At 45.5% G+C, this 14775-nt stretch overlaps 7 protein-coding genes across 7 annotated transcripts; 2 read left to right on the top strand and 5 right to left on the bottom strand.

The window, feature by feature from the left end:
* Nucleotides 1–1892: 1892 nt before the first annotated feature.
* BDV37DRAFT_289302 (NUDIX hydrolase) lies at nucleotides 1893–2528 on the bottom strand (the record flags this gene model as incomplete). Its single annotated transcript, XM_032088428.1, has 1 exon — nucleotides 1893–2528. The coding sequence occupies one exon, from the start codon at nucleotides 2526–2528 to the stop codon at nucleotides 1893–1895; it is 636 nt and encodes a 211-aa protein (XP_031934921.1).
* Nucleotides 2529–2975: 447 nt separating this feature from the next.
* On the bottom strand, nucleotides 2976–3679 carry BDV37DRAFT_265382 (uncharacterized protein). The gene is made up of 2 exons (XM_032083776.1): nucleotides 3583–3679; nucleotides 2976–3532 (listed from the first exon to the last, which is right to left on the bottom strand). Exons 1-2 carry the CDS (start codon nucleotides 3662–3664, stop codon nucleotides 3270–3272), a joined length of 345 nt encoding a protein of 114 aa, XP_031934920.1. The 5' UTR covers nucleotides 3665–3679; the 3' UTR covers nucleotides 2976–3269.
* Nucleotides 3680–4748: 1069 nt separating this feature from the next.
* Nucleotides 4749–5707, bottom strand: BDV37DRAFT_265381 (uncharacterized protein). The gene has a single exon (XM_032083775.1). It carries the CDS (start codon nucleotides 5656–5658, stop codon nucleotides 4810–4812), a length of 849 nt encoding a protein of 282 aa, XP_031934919.1. The 5' UTR covers nucleotides 5659–5707; the 3' UTR covers nucleotides 4749–4809.
* Nucleotides 5708–6034: 327 nt separating this feature from the next.
* On the top strand, nucleotides 6035–7101 carry BDV37DRAFT_265379 (uncharacterized protein). The gene is made up of 4 exons (XM_032083774.1): nucleotides 6035–6170; nucleotides 6224–6718; nucleotides 6775–6827; nucleotides 6889–7101. Exons 1-4 carry the CDS (start codon nucleotides 6063–6065, stop codon nucleotides 6908–6910), a joined length of 678 nt encoding a protein of 225 aa, XP_031934918.1. The 5' UTR covers nucleotides 6035–6062; the 3' UTR covers nucleotides 6911–7101.
* A 303-nt stretch (nucleotides 7102–7404) lies between these two features.
* Nucleotides 7405–9774, top strand: BDV37DRAFT_265378 (uncharacterized protein). The gene is made up of 4 exons (XM_032083773.1): nucleotides 7405–7555; nucleotides 7608–8182; nucleotides 8230–8525; nucleotides 8576–9774. The coding sequence occupies exons 1-4, from the start codon at nucleotides 7442–7444 to the stop codon at nucleotides 9130–9132; spliced, it is 1542 nt and encodes a 513-aa protein (XP_031934916.1). The 5' UTR covers nucleotides 7405–7441; the 3' UTR covers nucleotides 9133–9774.
* Nucleotides 9143–9708, bottom strand: BDV37DRAFT_53152 (uncharacterized protein). Its single transcript, XM_032090838.1, has 2 exons — nucleotides 9630–9708; nucleotides 9143–9573 (listed from the first exon to the last, which is right to left on the bottom strand). The coding sequence occupies exon 2, from the start codon at nucleotides 9495–9497 to the stop codon at nucleotides 9153–9155; it is 345 nt and encodes a 114-aa protein (XP_031934917.1). The 5' UTR covers nucleotides 9498–9573; nucleotides 9630–9708; the 3' UTR covers nucleotides 9143–9152.
* Nucleotides 9775–10451: 677 nt separating the features above from the next.
* On the bottom strand, nucleotides 10452–13291 carry BDV37DRAFT_53145 (protein kinase family protein). The gene is made up of 2 exons (XM_032090837.1): nucleotides 12983–13291; nucleotides 10452–12932 (listed from the first exon to the last, which is right to left on the bottom strand). The coding sequence occupies exons 1-2, from the start codon at nucleotides 13125–13127 to the stop codon at nucleotides 10726–10728; spliced, it is 2352 nt and encodes a 783-aa protein (XP_031934915.1). The 5' UTR covers nucleotides 13128–13291; the 3' UTR covers nucleotides 10452–10725.
* Nucleotides 13292–14775: the final 1484 nt, after the last annotated feature.

The following is a 14775-nucleotide window of genomic DNA, read 5'->3' as shown; positions in this document are numbered from 1 at the left end:
AGAAAGTATACCCAGGTAACTCCATCTTGTGCAGGGTTACGAGGTAGTCGGCGTCGTCGGTTCGCCCGAGTAAGTCACCGAGGAGTGGCTCCATCATGGATGCGGGGAATAGATAGTATTGTGACGCACGTGACAACTTGAGCACTCAACGAGAGAATTGAAAGTATGGAGAAAGCCTACGTTCGCCGGTGTTTATATATCTCACTCTGTGTCCAACATATTGTACAGGCACTATAGAGTAGGAATCTTCTTTGGGATTCTAAAATGGAAAGTAATTGGCATACAAATCCTGAGACCGCATCGATACTTTTGACGTGCATTTTGATAACAACCAACGATACGAAGGGCAGAGCACTTTCTGACTTGCGGATGGGAGTAATAAACATAGGAATACAAGGCCTTGCCTGAATTGGCTCATGTTATGATGTAGTAAAATACTATCGCTTCATGAGCTCTCTTACGAGGTCATAGGGACATACAATAGCCTCTTAATTAGTGGAACATAGATTCAAAGGCAATAGAATGATACCGCTCTTATAATTGAAAGTCTTCACTGAAAGCTGTTCATCTTTGAATTCCCTCTTTATCTCCGACAGTGATATAAAAAGACCAATATGAAGAGAAGTTCATTTAGGTTTGAACAACTCCATAAACGCTTCCCTAGACATATCTCCGTTGACAATGACTGATCCACCTTCCACACGGCCACCGCTCATAATATGTATGGAACTTTTCTGAACCCCGACATTGCCATTGATGATGCAACTATTTCGTTTATGTTTCCCACCCTCTTCAGCTCCATGTTTGTGATGTACCAAAGTAACGTCATCGCTTGTATTGTCCGCGCGGTCGTTCATGGTGTCGTTTGAAGTGTCGTTTGAGGCTACAACCACAGCGCTGTGACGAGCATCACTATTCTAGACACCCGGAGAACATCATTAGCTTTTCCATTCTGCGAAAAGGTAGGTCTGTGGATCACTCACCACACCTTGAGGAAGGTTTTGCCACTGGGACATTGCAGGAATATAGCAGAGAAAGGTGCTATAAGATGTGGTTGCGTACCGATGAACGATAAGTTTTTCACTTACACTACAGACAAGGCAAATGCTCTATATGTACCTCTCAATATGGTTACATCGGTTAGTTAGGGCCGCTTCTAAGCCACTATTTCGCTCAAGGTTCAAATAACACATTAGAGACTGTGAAAAGTGGGCCGGTGTATAGTGCGCTCGCAGTGGTCTAGACCTCACAGCCATGATACACTAGGTTTTACACCGTCTTTGACGGAATTAGGAAAAAAAGTTGTAGAAAGCTGTATCAGTTATTCTGAGTGGTCGGCCTCGTGAAATGTTGCTAGGAGTGGAGGCATCCTGTCTAGCCAGGTTTGTTATAGTCGATTAATTAGCTAAAGACGCAGCGATTGATTATTTAGACTAAGCTGGATCATAAAGGATGATAAATGGATTAGATCAGCAATTTATTGATGGCTTGTCTTGCTTGCCTTGGTGTCACTAATCCTTCCGTATTCAACCATGCACATTTCCCGTATTCCCTTCGGATTTTAGCAACGTCCTTACCTAGGTTTCCATTTGAACCCTTCCCTCGGCCATGCATCGATATACTTTAGTTCTCTGTTACGGTGAATCACATCCACACTATAATATGTTAGCACCAGGAACAAACTTCATTCCCTATGATGCGATACTTACATCCAAAACCCACATAAATAGAGGTTGGCCTTTGTCATTTGCGTAGTCTTTTCGGAGGGATGCGCATCGTCTTTCCATTGTTGAAAGTGGAGCCTCAACTCGCTTGTATCGAAGACAAGGTGGGTGGGTAAATCTTCTTTTCTTGAGACTACCAATACCAATTATCCCCCCTAGGCTGTAATCCTAGTCTGTGTAGGTCGACGTTCCATTCAGCGAGCCAAGGCCGTGGTGGGTGGCAGTAGATGGCTCACGCCGACTTAGGTTAATTACATTCTCCACAATATCAAATGTCCCGAGGATAGTCTCCAGGTGATTGTCATAGAATACAGTCTTCTCCATCCTCAACACATCGCTCTTCGTGACCCACTTCAAAACTCGGTGCTCTTCTTCCGCTGAACGTATACTTTCCAGCCAGCCAGACTGCCCATCAACGGTCGCAAGAAATGTGAAACCAAGCCATTGATGTACTCCCTCATTCTTTGAGCTGTCCCTTGTCTTGGTTGGGACAGTATCAAGGAACTCGAATCGAGTTATACCAGTCGTTTTCTCAACCTCCCGTTTAGCAGCTTCACGTAAAGTTTTGTCGTTGTAGTCGACCTTGCCGCCAGGCAGTTTCCAGCATCCGGAGTGGCCGTCGCGAGCAGAACACTGGAGAAGAAGCATGGAACAGGCTGGTGCATATTTGTCGAGGATAATGACGTTGACCCGCAAGGAACAGATTAGTCCCTCGAGTAAGAACTTGTATCCGGGGTGCCTTGCGATGTGGAAAGGAGAGAGGTTGGTATCGAGGGTAACACGTTCGAGTCTTGATACTTCCATAATGACTTTTGTTCCAAAATGTAACACAGAAAGCAAGTACAGAGGTATAGAACAAGATATATGCAAGAGGTTATAGTGCTTACATAGAGTAAAATTTATCGCAGCCATGCTCATCGCCCGATAGCCGGATTCTATGAGTAAATCCGTGAGCTCTGCCACGGCTTCCACCACACACCTAGTCGATATGATCCAGTGCACCCTAACTACAGAATATGCTTGTGGATATCACACAACAGCCATAGAAAAGCCGAGTCTCTGATTTGCTTACTACCTTTTACTACACAAACTCCTGAATCTCTGTTATTCCTTCAATCGCTCGACTATCTCTTTTGTATGAACAACGGTATTTTCGCATTGACCTTTATACATTAGAATCATGTGCCTATTTAATTATGGGTCGTAAAACCAACCTCATTTGTAATGGCATTCCTCTTTAGTAATGCAAAGATCACACTCCCTGCATGGGGAAGCAAGATGTTGGGTTCGTGTTGCGTTGTATTTATCAGGCGTACAGAAAACTGGGCCACAAGGAATCAGGCCTTCGTACTTCTTGCCGCATGGCTTGTGAATGGCAATTTGTATAAAGCACATGTTGCGATGGGACAGGAAATAACAATCAAGAGATGATGAAAGTAACATAGGGTAATCAATGCTCGGAATATATACATCTGCCGCCGCGTTAAGTGTGGCCATAGGAAGCTCATAGGATAGAAAGATGCAGGGAAAAGAAAGAAAAGAAGATCAACGATTGGGTCGCTTGCAAATATCATAATCTTCCAGTAACTCTCGGCCACGCTCGGACTTGCGCAGCTTTCTTTCTTCTATGTTGAACGTCTCAGTCCAAAAGGTAGTAAATGTTTGTCCTCCTTCATTGAAATCGCACATGCTCACTTGGCGCACAATTTTATAGCTGTCACCAACTTGCCGTTTTATGTAATGCCTTCGAAACCCGGGGCATCCATTTATTCGGTATTTTCCGTCATGTAGGATAGAGCACAATGGATCTATCAACCAGTGAGTATGCTACCTTCATACCAGCGATGTACCTACAGACCTTGAGAAGCTGCGTTGGTGGCTTTCCGTTGCCAGCCGAGACAACCGAAATAAGGCAATATAGAGGCAAGAAGGGGATGCATAGCTATAGACGGTAATAAAGGAGTTTAGAAAGACTGGGACGCATAGAAAACCAAACTGTGCACTGACGAGGCAACATAGTACGGTTAAGTACGCCCATCATGCAGATAACAACACACAGCTTAGACTAGTCATATAGCCGGTTGTCGGTATAGACTAAAAACTATAGGACGTAAAATACTAGCTAGTGTGTAATTATTGAGCTGAGTCGTAATTGCTTCGAACGGTGCTTCTGTTTAAACGCCATCACTGCAGGAAGTTTATAGGTCAGTTTTCAGTTGTCTAGTTTGGTTATTGATTATAGATGACTTAATCGGTATGCCAGCTCGTCACTACATACCGAAATGGTTATATGTCAGATCTAAAATGCCACATCTTTTTGCAGCATAATGCAGGTCAGAGCCGCAAAGCAAGCCCAAACTTCTTGATAACCAATCCTACCTGCCTAAGTCGGTTGGCTTGCGAATGTTCGATATGAACCCAGAAATTGTTGGTAAAGTAAGTGGGTGGGGGCGAATTAAACCCATTTCTGAATAGGTTTTCTGTCCAGAAAACCTATTCAGAAATGGGTTTAGCTGCCCCCACCTAGCGGAATCTTGGGCTACAACGTCAGCAAGATGACCATATGCCAGAGCCACTGCATGGATCCCATGCAGGCCCACTGTGACAGGCACTGCGTTCTTTCATTCAACTGCCCGGTATGAACAACTATTGGAGGATAGGTTTTGTAACCAGTTTGTTAGCATTGGCTCTACATTTTCAGGGTACCTTAGATGTCCAGACACGGCCCGAAAGAGGTTTTTGAATATAATACCGCACATACCTTTTCTCCAAATACTGATCGCATGTAATTTTCGTTTCTCAATCCTTTCATCCGTATGAAATACCAAGAAGTAATTTTATAGTATTTATCACGAATGATATTAAGTTCCTAAAATAAAAATATACACACAGCACTTAAGACACAGCTTGACCAGTTGATAGTTCAAGCACCCGCCCCTATACTGATGTTGAAGCAGCTAGTCTCTGATGATAATTTCCAAAGAAACACAAAGCAAAGGGAAGCGCGTGGAAAAGTAAAGGAGAATTGGCGGAAGTTGATCGAATCATCTCGGAAATTCTGGCTAAGTCAATCTGCTGTTGGATTCTAAGGTAAATGCCATTGTAGGTTATCCGACGCAAGCATCCCCAAGTACCACAAGGCGAGCAATACCGTAAGGCGCGGCTGGCATTCACTTCCTTTGGTAATCCATGAAACGGAATCAGATAACTCCAACCTTCCGTTACGATCGAGGCGTCGAATTGCGACAAGCTCACGATCAGTGAGGATAAATCCAAAATGAGTCTCATGCTGCTTCATATAATAGTTGACTTGGGCCAGGGCTTGTTTGAACTGCTTTCTTCCATATGGAGTTGGGCTGTTCCGCAGAGCGAGAGACCATTTAAAAGAGGGCTTCAGATCTCCTGGAACTCGGTTCGGTCTCGTCGGGGCCGGGAGAAGTGGATCGTAGTATGCGGTATCAGGTGTGAACTGCTCGATGAGTTGCGCCAAGTTTCCTTCTCCGAAATCCACAACAGTACGGTTGGCCAACTGGTTGTTCGTTGTCAAAAAGTCAAAGCCACTACGGAGAGCTCTGCGGACCCTTTGGTTCATATAGAATGAAAAACGTTGCCGAAGACCTGGCTCCGAGTTGATCGCTTGCGGAGGTGATAAGGGCATCGCCTCATCTTCTCGCCGACTGTTTGTGAGTACAGCCTGATGCTGATGCAAAATCGTGTTCAAGTTGAAAGTTGCCCAATGCCCAACATATGTGATATCATCCGCGGAGTATCTTGTGTTCGTGGTGTTATCCGTCGATTGCCCTTGTTCAATGATCGGTATTCTTGGTGGGCCATGTTGCAGATAAGCAAGAAGACTGACTTGATTCGCCATGTTGCGTAATGGGATGTGTTGAGAAAAGTAAGGAAGAAAAGAGTCTCGTACGTAACTGTCCATGTTAAAGTGGCCGTATCTTTAATTTATATTCTGTCCTCGAGGGATGTCTGTTCATTGACCGTGTTGCTCGCATTGTCTAAAGCCGTGCTGGGCGATACGAATAACTGCATCTATAATTGGATAGTATTGATGAATGTAATATTGCGAAACCGGGTATCATGTAAATAACATAATTTGTAAATAGTTGTTTGGGCATTGATGGTCCGAGCGGTGCCTAGGTCCCCTCATAATAATTCGAAAATCATTTAGTGTGGTTTGTACTTGCTTTTCATGGGTTCATTCCCAGAATAGGCATAGTGCAAGCGCAGCTTGAGTCCAACATCATATTCGCGCATCCCTTAAAAGATTATTGTGTCTCATGGCCTTTGCGTAACTCAAATTGTGGTCCGATTATCGCGAACACCATGGAAATCAATTTATCGGCGATAGAGTACGTTGGACAGATTAGGAGCTCTGAGTCGTCATGTATTTTCCGCACACGTTGGCGCGGTAGAGACTGTATTATGAAAGTGGTACGCGACCGGGTAGTCTTCCTAACCTCCACCAGTATCTGATATGTCCCTAGTACCACAGTATTGAAGCATCTCACGCCGACCCCGCAGACCGTGAAGTCGACATCTTTAGATGCGAAAGCAAAGCCTATACTCGACTGAAGGCCCATGGCCTATGCGACGAAGGATATGTCCCTGATTTCTATGGCCTGATAAAACAAATCAACCCCATGGAATGGTCACCACACTTACAAGAGTTTCTCAAAGATCGTTTACCTCCCAACGCTGTTTTGCTTGAATACGTACCGAATCTTCAGCAGATCGACCTATCTACTTTCTCAATGGAAAGGGTACACAAACTCCGTCAGATTCTCTCAGAGATACATAGAGCTGGAATCTATCACGGAGACCCATTTCCACGAAATATGATGGTTCAGGAAAGCTCAGACAGGGTTCTCTGGATTGATTTCGATCGTGCCCAAACCTTCTCGTATGACTCAATCACAACTCGCCAACGGCAATGGCTGGAAGAGGAAGATGAATTGGTGGACTATTTTGTTGATGCTCTTGTATGGATGAATAAGACTTTATTATTGCTTTTAGAGGCTAACTGACCTATGACTAGGCGGCAGACTACAAGGAAGGCAAGATTCATCGCACATGGGAATGTTATTATGAGTACGTACAATCCCACCATGCCCCTACTCGACAGTGGCTTAGATAGCTAAATTGAGAATAGTAGTATTTACGAATTCTCTTGAGTGTTTAATCGCAAACCCACCAGGTACACCCCCGCAAAATCATTCATGACATAAGAGAGAACTGTGGCAAGGAATTGGCTATACTGGTCTCAAAAGAGAAAACATGTGTTGAATAGAATATCCGCATAGGATTCTGACAAGATTAAGTTTCGACTCTGGGGCATGTATTCTGAAGAAGTAGCAGGAATAGGATGTTTTCTTTCTCTCTTTTATTTTTCTTCATTGAGAGGGACCTAAGATGGTCACCAGTTATGTGATTCGCCACATAAGTATTACTAGCCAGATAAGAAGAAATCCGTGGATAGTTAAATAAGTTATAGCTAGTTAACTAAGCATGGTGCGAATTAATAACCATGTTGTTATTGTCAAAGTTTAGGTGCCAGCCGTACTACCGGAATACCGGAACATCATTCGACCGACTGGCTAGCTCCATCGCCTTCCATATTAATTGCCCGCCGAGCTCTCCACTCTTCGGTGACCCCACTCATTTCCAAGCGCTCTATCATACAACACCATAATATCATCGACTCTATGGGTGTCGTCGAGAGTAAACAACTGGCTCAAAATGTACTGGTTGCCTGTCAGCGTGCGGAAATTGAGGGTAAGACTCGGCTGGATAGTTCCTCCTGGGACTGGAAAGACAAGGTATTCATTCCTCCCTGTTTCCAACTCGTGCGCTAATTTCTGCCTCCTTTAGACTATCATTAAAGCCGTAAAAAGCGTCTGCCGACATATCCCCAAAGACATACGTGGGCCCTCCCGCGAGTCTGCCGTCAAGAGAACTGTTGCACGTCCTCTCAGCCGAGTTAATATCTCGCAAGTCGTGCAAGACTTAGTAGATAAGCGCGAAACTTTGTTCCCGGAGATACAGCCGGTACAAGACGCAGGACATACCCACGGGCCCCAGGATAGCCTTGGGACGCTACGTCCATCCACAAGCAATCCTGGTAACTCTCTTGCCAGGTGGTATGAATTGACAGTTGACCATGAGAGGCAGCATGATCTATACAAGATCCGCCTCAGGTTCCTTTATGTCATGTTTTACCGACTGAAGCAATGGGTAGAGCCAGGAAGCCAATACCAGTATTTTAGCGCTGCCGAATTTATAGCACAAGTTATACTGAACAGCGGCTCGAGTAGTGACTCACTTGATGTGGTTCGCAACAGGGTTCGGGAGTGGGTCGGCCACGGAGAGAGATACGAGTTACTAGCGAAAGATCTCGGCGGTTTGGGAGTATTGTACATCCTCCCTGATTATGGCAGTAAATCTTTGTAGGTTCTACCCATTCGCTGGTGTCTAGCTTTTAACCGTCATATAGATGGACGAAAGATGTCCCAAAGTCAGCACACAAACCGAACCGGATCTTAATGCTAGAGCGTTTGAAGCGAGAAGGTATCGACGTTGAAGCACTGCATAGAGGTTTGCATGCCTCCGCAAATGCGGAAATCGACAGCATTTTTACACCCCTCCAAGGCTTATTACAAATAGTCCTAGAGCATGGACTCTCACAGGCACAACATTCAAGTACGCCTCGAATGCAGCGAAGTGAATACGCAAATGGTCATAATGCAGCACAGCATTCGTCACATACATTGGAAAGGAGTGGAGTCTACGGTATGGATACTTTATATTAGTAGGGAATAAAGTAACTGACGAGTTTAAAGAGAACCAGCCATTCCCGTCTGAAACAAATTCTCAGCCAAATGCGAACCAAACCTCAAGGTATTATCAAGCTACAATGCCCACAAGTCATCAAGGAGTAGAGACTCAGGGAATTGCGCAAAACACAGCGCCTTATGGTGCCCGTCTATCGCCAAATGGGGATCCCATTTTAACAGGGATGCGTTGTTCTATGCAGCAGGCGTCTATTAACAGACAACGGGAACACGATATGGATCCAATAATCTCGAATACGTCTCAATACAATTGCAATATGACAGGGGCTGACCCTCCGACCTTTATAACCATGACGCCAACAAACTACCCTCAAGTCTTCCCGTTGCCCATGGCAGCTACAATGACGCCAACTAATCACCCGCAGGTCTTCCCTCATCAGCCAGCATCAACAATACTTCCTATGAACTACCCGCAGGTCTTCCCATTCCAGAACTTGACCAACCCGCCCTCATGTTCGTCGCAAACAGAACAGCAGGTATTGCAACCCGGGGAAGGTGTACATCACCCACGGCCTAGCCAGTATTTTGACGTTTCAAGCGCTTGAATTGATTTTATTAACAATGATCATGCGGGAGGGAGTGCGAGAATCAGGTATAGTGCTGGCGTAATCAGAGGCTCCTTATCAAAGCGCACCGGAGATCGCGGAAGCAGAAGCGGCTGTGATACTTCGGATAACAGGCGGGGTTGGCTGGAAATTATAGTTATAGGAATGATGTATCCATTCGTTGCCTGTATCCTCGTTCTTCCCAGAACCTTCCAAGCCTGAAATCCGTAGCCACGAAGATAGTCTGGAAGATCATTTGCAGCCTTTATCAACATGGGTTCTAGGTTTGTGTCATTGCAAAAATACAGATTTTCGCCGTCTTCTGTCCAGCTTGCTCGTTCGAGAAAAGATGCCAGGGCATCCATTTGCGCGTTATCTAGCTCGTCGAGAACGTCCAGTATCCAGTCAGTATCAGCTGGTTGTTGACAGCAGGGCCATCTACTAATAGTGTAAAAGCTCAGTCACCTAATTCCGAAAATTGAACTCATTCTACTCACCTCTCTTTTTGTAGCTTACCTCAGTTATCCTGATCGGGGGTTCCTGGGTAAAAGACTGTTCGCGTGAAAACTACTGGAGGGGCAAGACCAAATTGTATTGACACTAAGGCGGGGTGGGTGCCCAACTCTGGATGCTGACTCATCCCTTAGTCAGATGATGATCGGAGATAAGATGGACCTGCCTTTGTGCAGCTTGTTCACGGAAGGGAGAGGGTTTTGCTCAACTTCGCCTTGAAAAGGCCGCTCGACGGTACCAGATGGTCGAGCTGTGGAAAGATATTTGCTTGAGAGCTATGTGCAAGATATACTGTCAATTCTAGTAAGGTAAATATTGATATTCGTCTATTCATTACTCACTACTAACATTTCCGGGGACCTAGTTCATTGATTCATATATTTACTAATACCATCTCTCCCTGGTCTAACTTAAAATCAATTCTAGACATCGTCCCAGAGCTTTTTCATTGCTGGCTAGTATGCCGTGATCGTAAACAGTGCCCTAGAAGCTCCATAAGCCCGAACAGCGTGCATCCAGCAGCTGTAATATAAGCTCTACCAAAGTTTCACATCGGTGACGTGCCGGCTGATGTCTTGGCCTTGTGGGGGCAGCTCCACGGTCGGGCAGTGGTGGTCCAGATTGTCAATGTCGTGTTGACCGTCCAAGGGTTACAATGGTGTGACCTTAGTGAACCCTCGCTTTCATTCTGGCATTGCATGGCTTGAATCAAGAGTCCGACAGTGTTTCGACATCGGGCCTCTAGGATTTGTCGTATCCGAAGGGGCACAGCCAACTTGGGACCAATTTGTGGTCCACTCGAATAGAATCCAAAGGATGGTCGGTAGTTGCGCCCTTTTTCCCGTTTAGTTCCCCTTCAGTCCGTTTCCGTTCCTCTTCGGCCCCTGCAAGAGAGCATTATGACCAGGTGAGCCGTTATTCGGAGGAATTCGTGCAGTGGCCATTCAAGCTACCACTGCTGCAGGCCAGGCAGACAAAACTGATCTACAACCCGGCTATGAAGCTCTCAGTAGCCCTTTTTCCGTATTTCCTTTGGAAAACTAATTAGTACAAGCCTTCAACCCTGACAGAAGTTGTATGTTATAAAGACGCTTCCTGTAAAGCATCTTGTGCCTTTTGTACTATTTCACGCATCTGAGAGAGAAGGCTCTCATCTCCTTTCCTTCGTATCTTGCCATTCGGAAATACGGCCTTTCGTAGCTCATCAACACATGGCTTCAGTGGTTTATGATATTCTGTAAACTTGTCCATGGTGCTTTCAAAAATGTCATCGTCCGAAACAGTTCCTAGTTTGAGCTTGGCTAACTCTTCCATGCTCACATAATTCCACTCGTCGAATTCCCTGATAACCAAGCTCTTCTCATTAGGACCTTCGTAGTGGATACAAATCCAGAAGAGTACCCAGAAAAAGGATTCTAGTCCATGTACCCAGGACAACTTGTCGCCTAGTAACTGCCCTATGGGCATGAAAGCTCTCGTTCCCGTTTTACCCCATGCTCCTGAAGGCCGGTCGCGTCTCTCTTGAACTGCAAGATCTAGATCGATGAGGAATGCAGGCCAAGAAGGATTATCATCGTCTTCGTTCATCATGAGGTTACCTGTAGATATATCTCCCTGTAGAAGCCCTGTTTTAATATACAGCGAATGATAGCCCACCATGCAACGGTCGAAGGCAGTGAGCATGGCAACAAGAGAGCTAGCTTTATAAAGTGGTTTGCCGTAATCATGGATAATCACGCGACGGTGTACTCGATTCTGTTCGTCGCAGTTCCCTCTATCTTTGCTCGGGGAACTCGAGCAGGTGCGTTTCTTAGGTGGTGGTATTTCAGTGCCGGTACGGCTGGAAGATCTTTTTCGACCAGCCATACTACCGATAGAACGGCCATTCCTTGTAATTCCTTCATCCCGAAGGCATGCTGGCCTATGATGCTTAGCACTTATCAAATCAAGTTCTCCACGGATATTTCTGAGTACATCGTCGATTTTCCCTCCCACTTCGACAGTCTGATGAGAGTAGTACCTCGCGACATTAGTAACTCCCCCTTCCAAAGCTTTCTGAAGTAGCACGCCTTCTTCATCCCGCACAGGATACTGCCAAGAGTCTTTAACCACAAGGGGGATATTCGCTTCACCCCCTGCACGGTGGGCTTTCCAACAAGTTGTAGCTCTGCCAGCAACACAGGAACTCCTTTTCATAAGCTCATCAAGGATAAGGCGTTCTGGCTGCCCATGACGTATAACCTCGATAGTGCGCGTCCCATCTGAAGAGCACATAATAGTGGGGTCATATCCTAGCTGCTCGTTATCCAATAATAGGTAGCCGGTAACTACCGATATAAACTTCAGCCCATTCTTGTTGATATCAAATGGCTCGGATGCAGTGGCCCCCACCCTATCAAACTCCCACAATCGCATAATGGATCCACAGAGAGTGAAACCCAGCACAAACCGACGCGTGTCTTGTGTAGTGAATACTTCCCGCACATATCTACCCAAGTCGCGCCATGTTTTCGAGACTGTATCAGCTTCTGGATTACTTTTCAATTCTCCAGGAACCAGAATACGTGACCAATGAGGTATTTGCCCGGGAATAGTTTCCGAGTTGCTGACTATCGCGATATCCAGTTTCCGGGCGGCTGTAGAGCCTTGTAGTGGCTGTGCTGGCTGGGCTAAGACAGTTCTGCACAGAGAAGCACTGGGATTTTGTTCCGCGACGAAGCTTCTAACCAGATCGAACTTTCCACTTATCCACTTCAGAACTTCCTTCTCTTGAGCGTCAGCGGGCCAATCGCACCAGCCAATCCCATCACAATACAATGGATTATCCCCTGTCTTGCATCGCTGCAAAAGAGTAGTACATGCTGTCTCATGCCCGTTTACGGAGTTGAAAAAGGTCTCAAAAAAATTCGGCACATCGAGAAAGATAGACCCCAGTTCCGCCTTCAACACAGTGTCCACATGTTTTCGGTGTTCGGACGAGTTAACGATGCTGCTCGTGGTGTGCAAAAATGGTGTCTGATTGAGGAAAGGCACCAGTTTTGGGGGGGGCGTAGATTCACGGACAGTAGAGTATATGCTATCCCAGATGTGATCCTCCGATTCTTGGTTTAAAACTGCTCTCAATAAAGGAATGAAACGTTCGACCACGAAATCATCAGAACTAATCACGGCGTTCAGTCTAAGAAGGTCGCTCAGGAGGTATTTACGACCATTGGCGGACGGGAGTTTTCGCATATCTGGGATGGCTCGCAATGCTGACACTAAGTCGAGCACTAAATTCTGAAGATCTGAAAGCGATCAGAACGCGGTACAATAAAGCTAAGTAGTAGATTTTCACCTTCATTATCAAATTGACTTATAGCATCCAAACTCGCAGTCAGTCCCAGCTCCTCGCATGTGGCTTTAAAGCTTTCCCGAAATGTATTCAGCTTCCCTCCGATGGGTCTCGCTTTGCTGGTGTCAGGTCTTGCGTATTGAGACATCTTATAATAGTCGTAAGAACTTTTGGCACCTGATTGACGACATGGAGTAGAAATTCAAAAGATCCGGTAGTACAGATATAGTAGGTGCTGGATCCGACATTGAACTTTCTTTTTGGTTTGAAGAACGGACACAGTTCTATTAATTGTTGATGTGAGTGGTTGATAGGTTGACTAATCCAGGTTGACGATCCTATTCAACGTCTAACTAAGGGCCACGTGAATATGGATTATAGTTAATCCGTCTTGAAGGAGTCTTCGGAGGGAGCACCTTAGCAACATCACGTGCATCACGTGCTTATCGTCGCTTACTAAACTCAACTAATATCTTCAGGCAGCTCAACAAAAAGGGAACTAATTATTTTGCGCAATATAATTCTCTGGGAACGCTAGAAGTTTTAGGTATGTCAACAAAACATCTAAATTATACTGTCACAATATCGTACCTCTATTTTGTCCAAAAAATGAAACCACAAAACGGCAAGGGAAAAGGGAACCAAAAGACGTCCTGACCAACCAACCAATGCAATCCTCGTTGCGGCCGATCCTGCCGGCAGTATTCTTTTGTGGCTATGCAGAGCAGCCAAGACCACCAGCTTGTGTATGCGAACAACTACTTATCCAATGATAAGCACGACAGGTTATTATTAATGGGTTCCAGAGTTAGCCCTCAAGCCCGTCGACGATGGGATGCTCGACAATCGACTTGACTCTTTGTCGACCGATCAAATGCATATGCTTAGCCGTGTTGGACGCATTGTGGGTGGAGCTGGTCTGGACGGATCATCCAGTAAGAATGCTCACTGTCCGGGGGTTGGGGGTGCAGAGAAACGCAGGAGTCGCAGAAGGCGCAAGAATAGAGACCAGGCGGTGGAGAGCCCGCCTGGATGCCTCAAGGGAGCACCAGTTGCTGAACATAAATTTAAGCTCTCCATACAAAACTTATGTAATTGATATAGAAACAGAAAGCAATCAGTCATAGCTATGACAGTCTCAAAATATTCCATCTAGTGTCTGCAAGGCAGGAATGGTTGGCGATAGGAATCCAACCATTGAGCAAGATAGACTGCTCGTGATCAAATCGGCAACCCGGATTACCCAAACACAAATCGGATGCCTTGCTTCAGGACCCCTCTAGATGGCCACCAGCAATTCTAGAAGAATTGGACTCCCACAAAGCAAATGAGACCCGGATAGTGCAAGAGATCAGCCATATGCTTCACGGGTGCAAGTCGATCCCGACAAGTGGGTGATATTCATGGACATTGGCTTCGCCAGGAAGTTCAAAATGGAGCCGTATCAAATGGGTTCCTACAGCCGAAATGCTTGCAGACAGAATGACTAAGCTTCTCCCTGACCAAAACCACCAAGATTTCATCAAGATGCTTGGTTTAGTTAACATTCGAGACCTCATCTTTGCCTAACAGGCAACATTCACTGATTTATTTAGATATTCAACATCTGACCGCAGATACTGAGGTGTCGACCAGAGTGGGTCAGATTATACATTATTCAGCAGCCGCTCGGTCCTACTTTAGTCCATTCTGTTTACCTTTTATTCAGTTCTCCTAGATAGATTCAGGAAGCTAGAGACCTTACTCTCAATGCAGATGCATTATTATTCATGATATTGGTGATACTAGCTCATAAG

Source organism: Aspergillus pseudonomiae (genome assembly GCF_009193645.1).
Source record: "Aspergillus pseudonomiae strain CBS 119388 unplaced genomic scaffold BDV37scaffold_150, whole genome shotgun sequence".
NCBI classification, from domain to species: Eukaryota; Fungi; Ascomycota; class Eurotiomycetes; order Eurotiales; family Aspergillaceae; genus Aspergillus; species Aspergillus pseudonomiae.
The sequence above is the reverse complement of the archived record's forward strand: the minus strand, read 5'-3'. Positions and strand labels throughout refer to the sequence as shown.

Bases quoted from the DNA above. Each gene is read 5' to 3' on its own strand.
- BDV37DRAFT_265381 (XM_032083775.1), bottom strand. From the start codon at position 5,658: ATGGACAGTTACGTACGAGACTCTTTTCTTCCTTACTTTTCTCAACAC.
- BDV37DRAFT_53145 (XM_032090837.1), bottom strand. From the start codon at position 13,127: ATGTCTCAATACGCAAGACCTGACACCAGCAAAGCGAGACCCATCGGA. The intron at 12,933-12,982 runs GTGAAAATCTAC...GATCGCTTTCAG, and splicing joins AAGTCAATTTGATAATGAAG to ATCTTCAGAATTTAGTGCTC.
- BDV37DRAFT_265378 (XM_032083773.1), top strand. From the start codon at position 7,442: ATGGGTGTCGTCGAGAGTAAACAACTGGCTCAAAATGTACTGGTTGCC. The intron at 8,183-8,229 runs GTAGGTTCTACC...ACCGTCATATAG, and splicing joins GATTATGGCAGTAAATCTTT to ATGGACGAAAGATGTCCCAA. The intron at 8,526-8,575 runs GTATGGATACTT...ACGAGTTTAAAG, and splicing joins GGAAAGGAGTGGAGTCTACG to AGAACCAGCCATTCCCGTCT.
- BDV37DRAFT_265382 (XM_032083776.1), bottom strand. From the start codon at position 3,664: ATGCATCCCCTTCTTGCCTCTATATTGCCTTATTTCGGTTGTCTCGGC. The intron at 3,533-3,582 runs GTCTGTAGGTAC...ACTGGTTGATAG, and splicing joins CACCAACGCAGCTTCTCAAG to ATCCATTGTGCTCTATCCTA.
- BDV37DRAFT_53152 (XM_032090838.1), bottom strand. From the start codon at position 9,497: ATGGATGCCCTGGCATCTTTTCTCGAACGAGCAAGCTGGACAGAAGAC.
- BDV37DRAFT_265379 (XM_032083774.1), top strand. From the start codon at position 6,063: ATGGAAATCAATTTATCGGCGATAGAGTACGTTGGACAGATTAGGAGC. The intron at 6,719-6,774 runs GTATGGATGAAT...ACCTATGACTAG, and splicing joins ACTATTTTGTTGATGCTCTT to GCGGCAGACTACAAGGAAGG. The intron at 6,828-6,888 runs GTACGTACAATC...AATTGAGAATAG, and splicing joins ACATGGGAATGTTATTATGA to TAGTATTTACGAATTCTCTT.